We start from the raw sequence: 6,660 nt of genomic DNA, 5'->3' as shown, positions 1-6,660 counted from the left end.
CGAGTGAATTATTACATTGTGCAGAATGTTTTTAATTCAGTTTATAACAAATGAGCTGTGTGGGTCTCAAATGACAAATGAGTGATGTTTTGTCTTATGCTCTCTGTTGGCCCGTTCCATGACCTTTGAAACAGCTGATCCTGAGGTTTTGTTGCAACAATAAAATGGTTGTATTCATCTGTGTTGCAAGTGGGGTCAACATGGTCTGTCATCTTTCATCTTAAACTGTTCATTGGCTTACCCCTGTATTTTCAATGTTGCCCAAACAGTCTCTGTCATGGGACTTATGGTAGTTGGGTAGCATTCCCAATGCTCATGGCTGCTAGGGTCACACACACAGCTGATGCCCGCGAGAGCTGTTGTTTCCTTGAGGCCTCATTTGATTTGTATTATTTCATTTTCTGATCCTAGTGATTTAGATGTTGAATAGCTTCCTCCTGGGAATTGTTACACAGAAAGAGCTGATACTGAACAGTTCTCACAAAATGTATTTTCTTCTTTCTATAGTTCATCACCTTGAAGTGTCTTTGCCCTTGAGCTATAAATCATGTACAATTTAACCTGTGTGATTTTGTATAAACAGCATCACGGGGTTCAATATTGCATTACAGCTTTATAGAGAGGAACTAATCTCTCCCTGCTTTGGGATATGGTGCCTCAATAGGTGCAGCACAAAACCTTTGCAGCCATATCACCTTGCAACTCCTGTCTGATTTTCTGTAAACCCTCACCAACGTAGTCATGCTTCCCAGGTTTCTTCTTCCCATTCAGTGTCTTGTTTTAGGATAATTTTCCTCAGGTGTATCATATTCGCTACATTTTCCCAAGTTGAATTTCATTCTGTTTCTATATTTCTAGATACTTTTTATTTCTCTGTCATTGGTACTGTCTGCAGATCTCTCAATTTAGTAACATTTACAAACTTCATTAACACGGTGTCTTGTCCCTTTTGAAGATCATCAGTGATATGGATCCATCCATATGAGTCTTCCTATCCAAGTCAATTTGAATTAATATTTCAATTAAGATTTAGTGGGACATAGCATGGAATATTAATGTAAATAATTTGTTGTTCACTATTTTTTTAAAGCAAACAGGTCTGTCTGACAAGACTTATTCTGTATTCACTGCCAATGCTTCCTATTAATCATAGTTCCATTACTCTCCAGAGGCCAGACTCTGCCATTCTTACTTGCATTGAGTAATATCTTACTATGAAAGTGGTCCCACTGATTTGAGTAGGACTACTTGTGGAGTAGGGCAATGCTCAATGTAAGGGTGGTAGATGTTTTGTGAATTTCTTCTCTATTTGTTCATCATTTTATGGACATAAGTTAAATTTACAGGACAATATTGGACAGGATTACTCTTTTTTTATTTGAAAAGGGGTATACTGATTTTCCACTTGTCTTCCAGTATCCTGCTCCTCACTCCAGACCATTACTCTCACTTATGTCTTCATTTTGCCAGATATCTTCTTTATGATGCATGGACAAGGAGCGCAGGACAGTGACCTATTCAACTGAGTACTGTATATCTGAGCTTTTACACACTCCTGTCAAAATCCTTTATTTATGAAGTTGAGAATGTGGCACTACAATTTTTTCATTCTAGAAGACACTAGCTTTGGGGGACAGGACAGACAGAAGAGAAAAACTTCATGTGGAAAATGTCACACAGCAAATGAATTTTGATGGGCAAGTTATTGCTCTTTAAAAAAGAAAAGTGTGTATAATGGAAATGCTGAGTAGCTCTTCAGTAGCTCTAGCTGCATTAGCCAGCACCATAATCATGTCACATTCTAATGAGCAAAAAAGAGCCTTCAAAGTGAGTGTCAGAGACAGTACTAACCACACTTTAGTAGCCTCATTTATTTTGGGGAGATTTATATTTGAACTTCCAAAGTCTTTTGTCTTCTCAAATATCCTAAAGTCCCAAAGTCTTCTCAAATATCCTAAAAATGAACATATTCCTGATATTAATCCACATTTTCTTATATTTAACTACTATTATCGCAGAACAAAGTATCACTAGGATAGATTGTTTACATTTTTATCGGCAAATAAATTCTAGGGTTAAAGTCATTAGTACTTCTTATGACAGAGGGGCTATTGCAGCCCCAGGTCTAATTATTATTTATGGGGCTGCTCACAGTAAGTTTACTTTGTCTTGGGTAGAGAAAGATTTGACATGGATATTGGATCAAGTGGCACTAAATAGTGTAACACACTGTTTATTATTAAATCATGTTTGATCTGTTTAAATGACATTAAGCCCATCACAATCACCTAATCAGAAATAATATTATGCCCCCTCCTCTGAGATACAGACCATGCCTTGATTCTCCCTTCTTCCATTTCATGCTTGATTAAGGCAACCAGTTTTAATTTTTACTAACCAAGAAAGTGACTCAGAAGCTCTAGCTCAGGGGTTGGCAACCTTTCAGAAGTGGTACGCCGAGTCTTCATTTAGTCACTCTAATTTAAGGTTTTGCATGCCAGTAATACATTTTAAACGTTTCTAGAATGTCTTTTCTATAAGTCTATAATATATAACTAAGCTATTGTTGTACGTAAAATAAATAAGGTTTTTAAAATGTTTAAGAAGCTTCATTTAAAATTAAATTAAAACGCAGAGCCCCCTGGGCCAGTGGCCAGGAGCTGGGCAGTGTGAGTGCCACTGAAAATCAGCTTACGTGCCGCCTTTGACACGCGTGCCATAGGTTGCCTACCCTGCTCTAGCTAGTCCAGAATGCAGCCATGTGTTTCTGATTGGAGTGGTCTGGCAGAAGCATATTGAACAGGGCTGTGCTTCTGCACTGGCTCCCTCTTCTGGTGGCTATTTGCAAAGCTCTGAATACCTTTGATCCAAGTTACCTTTAAAGGCTGCCTCTTCATCTGGGCTTCACAGCAGCCTGTCGGATCACTGGCCCTCTCTCCAGCAAGAGCTTGAAGCTGGTTGTTTCTAGCATTAGGGCCACTACGGCCATTCAGGCCTGGTGGAGGCTTATTTAACCACGTGACAGAAGATTTGTGGAGAAGCACATGCCCGGCCAGGCTTCCCCACAGCACCACAGCCCGGCCAGGCTCCTTCGGAAGAAGTAGCCTACTCAGTGAGATGGGCGAACCGAGCCAAGGAGAACCCCTGGGGCCTAGGAAAAGCAATGACGGGGGAAGGAACAGCCTCAGCGAGCGGAGCTAATGGAGCCAGACTCTAGCACCCCTCCACCCCCAAAACTGCCCATGGGCCACAGAGCTCCCCTCCCCCACTGCAGCTGTCTTCACTTCCCAATCGCGGAGCCCCCCTCTGAGTGCCTCACAGCCCCTTCCTCTCAGAGCCCCCCTCTGAGCGCTCCCCAGCCCCCCGAGTGCTCCCCCACAACCCCTCCCCACACAGCCCCCTTCGGAGCCCTTCCCAGCCCCTCGCTCTCAGAGCCCTGCCCGGGGCGGCCAGCTCCCCCTCGTGCGGGTGCCCGCGGGTGGCGAGAGCGCGCAGGTCACGGCGGCGGCCGGAAGCGGTTCCGGGACGTGCGGGAGCCAACATGGAGCCTGCCGGGGCTGCGGGACCTGGGGGAGGCCGGTGAGGGAGGGGCCGGGCCGGGCCGGGCCGGGCCGGACACAGAGCGGGCGCGGCGCGGCGCCGAGCCGGGCCGGGGACGCTCCGGGTCTCTCCTGCGAGTGCCCGGCCCTACGGCGGGCAGAGCCGCCGGGACCATGTCCCTGGGCGAGTACGAGCGGCACTGCGACTCCATCAACTCCGACTTCGGCAGCGAGTCCTCGGGCCGGGGCGGGCCCCGCGCGGGCCCCAGCCTGGGCGCCGAGCAGGAGGAGCTGCACTACGCCCCCATCCGCATCCTGGGCCGCGGCGCCTTCGGGGAGGCCACCCTCTACCGCCGGACCGAGGTACCGCCCGCGGCTGCGCCCGGACCGGGCTCCCCGGCGCGAGGGTGCCAGGCCTGAGGGCGTAACCGGCCCGCGGCTGCGCCTGGGCGCTCCCGCTGTGCGGCCCCGAGCCCCCGGGCAGCCGCCTTCTCCGCCCGCCAGGGCCGCGCTGCGGCGGAAGCGGCGCCCCGCCAGCCCGTTGCGCTGTGGAGCCGACACGGGTATGGCTTGGCGCGGGCTCCTACTTGGGGGGCAGGTTCCGGCCTCTCCATCAGCCGTGGCTGGAAATAGGGACCCTGCGCTCCCTGCATCCGCTGATAAAGCCCCGCTACTGCAAACCGTCTTGCTCAAGCCAGGGCCCGCCTCTGAGACAGGGGGCCAGCATGGGCCCCGGACACCCCCCCCTCCAAGTGCTTCTGCTAACTGGCATCGCAGTGAGCCTCGGCCAGTTCACTTCCAATCTCTGTAGGGCACTGGGAAGGCAGAGAAACTGTGTCCTGATGTATGCTCAGCCACAGAGCTGAGCATTTTCAGCATAATGTGTGATATTACCGCCCAAAGCATCCAACACCTGCAGAAGTCTCCTATGGGCATTGAACAGGAGGAGCTGCAGGTTAGGGCACCGGGGTAATGCAGAGAGAGCTCTTGGGAAAGAAGAGTAGTTCTTCAGCAATGGCCTCTGAGTTATCGCTGAGGGAGAGGAGCTAAATCACTGCAAAGTTGTGCCCTATGCCTCTGCAGGGGCCTGCGTGCACATCAGCCACATCACCTGGTCAGTGGTATCATAGATCAAATTATTATGGATGCGTACCATTGTAAGGCAGATATCTTCTATCATAGATATCAGTACAGTTTCTTTGCCATACCCAGGCCAGAAAGCTGATTGTTTGGAACAGGAAAGCTGAGGAATTGAGGATGTTGGCAGTATGCCCTATAAATAACCTTCAATTTTCTCCCCCAAAATAGGAGGCTAGGGCCCAAGTCGTGACTGAAGATGTTAATGTCAAGCGTGGTTTTTTTGAGCTGCAGTCTGGCTAGTGCTGCTTACAGGATTTTGGCCTCTCAGATTTTCAAAGTGAGGCATTAAGAATCCCTGCCATTAATGTACCTCAAACTTTTCTGCTGCTTTTTCCAGTTATGACCGATATGAGGCTATCTTGCAGAGCTGACTGAAGCTCTCTTGGTACGTTCACAATCTCAGTAGAAACAGAGGAAACTCAGCCACAGAAGCCAGAGCTCTCTCTTCTTCCCTTTCAATTCAATCCATCCAGATTCCATTTATTTTTTGTTGCTGGCAGAGAGAAACACTTGACTCCAGTTACCAAATTGTCTTTATGATTTATTACTTCTTCTGGAGGAAGGGACAACTAGGTATTATAGCCTGGATGGCTGGGGACAAACAATGATGTTTCACCAAGGCACTGACAGAATGACCCAATGAATGGGCAGTATAATTCTACAATTGGGTGGGTCTATAGGGGCAGACTGTTAAAATTCGCTGTAGCTCCTCAAGTCTCTGTTTGGATAAACTGGCTCTGGAGTAGCGAGGAGTTTCTGAGGGCCAGTGCTCTTTCACCATAGCCTACATTAATGCTTGTTGGGAAAATAATGGATTATAACAGAATTGTTGTTTTACTGGGGTATGCACAATGTGTTTGAGTTTGTGCAAGAAAAAACAACAAAAACCTCCCGTTCCCCTATAACACTTTCCTTGATAAGTTCCTAATTTATTTTAAAACAAGAGAGTGCTAGCCAGCTAGAAAAACAGCTAGGTATAGTGATTTTCCAACCTCAGAAATAGAGAAACTTTAAATTAATTCTGTGCAAAAACTTTGACTGAAATCTGTAAGAGGGAGGAAATGTGTTTACCTTTCATGGAGGTTTAATTTCCTGACTCAAAGGTACATGTTGTTCTTTCCCCTTCCCAGCAATATGTTTTAATTCAGAGTCTTTGTGTTTCAGGATGACTCGCTTGTGGTGTGGAAGGAGGTGGATCTGACCCGACTATCAGAAAAAGAGCGTCGTGATGCTTTGAATGAAATAGTTATCCTTGCTCTGTTGCAGCATGACAACATCATTGCTTACTACAATCATTTCATGGATAACACCACACTGCTGATTGAGCTAGAATACTGTAATGGTGAGATCCCCAGTCCCACCTAAAAAAGGGAAGGTGCCGTGCAGCACTGGAGCAGAATCTGCTGGAACATTAACTGTATTTCTTGAGTATCTTCTAGAGAGAAGAGGCATAAAGCCAAATCTTGTAGTGCAGCTAGAGAAGGGGATATTGTGGTTCTGTTGTAGGGTGCCAAAGAGAGAAACTAAGTGATCAATCTAGGTAGTTCCAGAGATTGACCAGTTTCTGGAGTGAGCAGATGGGGCGTTGAAAGAAGTGGAGGTATTGTTAATACAGAGCTCTAAATATATCTCCTGCATTTGAGCATGTACATAGGTCTTTCCCCACTGTCCTCCTATTGGGTCATCTGCTCCATCTTCCTGCCAGTACAGGGCATGTCTCTGTTTTAGGGATACGGCCAGAAGAGACAGCACATTTTTAAATGAGTCCTTTCTTTAGCTAGAGTTACAACCAGGGCTTGAAAATCCTACTGTCCAGGGTAAGCAGGAATCTTATCTCAGCAAATGCCATCAGCTTTTGTAGAATCTGCATCTTCCATTGGGAAAAAACGTTTCTAGCCATTATGGTTGTGGAGAGAACCTTTCAAACATGAGCCAAGTTTAAACCAATGCAATTATAACTTCCAAAGTCTGAAGAGAGAGT

At 46.9% G+C, this 6,660-nt stretch overlaps 1 protein-coding gene across 1 annotated transcript in view; it reads left to right on the top strand.

Annotated features, from left to right (window-relative positions):
• Window positions 1-3,515: 3,515 nt before the first annotated feature.
• Window positions 3,516-6,660, top strand: part of NEK9 (NIMA related kinase 9) — a 33,483-nt gene continuing 30,338 nt past the window's right edge. The window contains 2 exon segments of the mRNA XM_038406098.2: window positions 3,516-3,902; window positions 5,844-6,021. Coding sequence (XP_038262026.1) covers window positions 3,714-3,902; window positions 5,844-6,021 — 367 coding nt within the window. The 5' untranslated portion in view covers window positions 3,516-3,713.

The sequence above is a fragment of the Dermochelys coriacea genome, chromosome 6 (assembly GCF_009764565.3).
Source record: "Dermochelys coriacea isolate rDerCor1 chromosome 6, rDerCor1.pri.v4, whole genome shotgun sequence".
Taxonomy (NCBI): domain Eukaryota; kingdom Metazoa; phylum Chordata; order Testudines; family Dermochelyidae; genus Dermochelys; species Dermochelys coriacea.
This window is presented reverse-complemented; position numbering and strand designations above follow the sequence as displayed.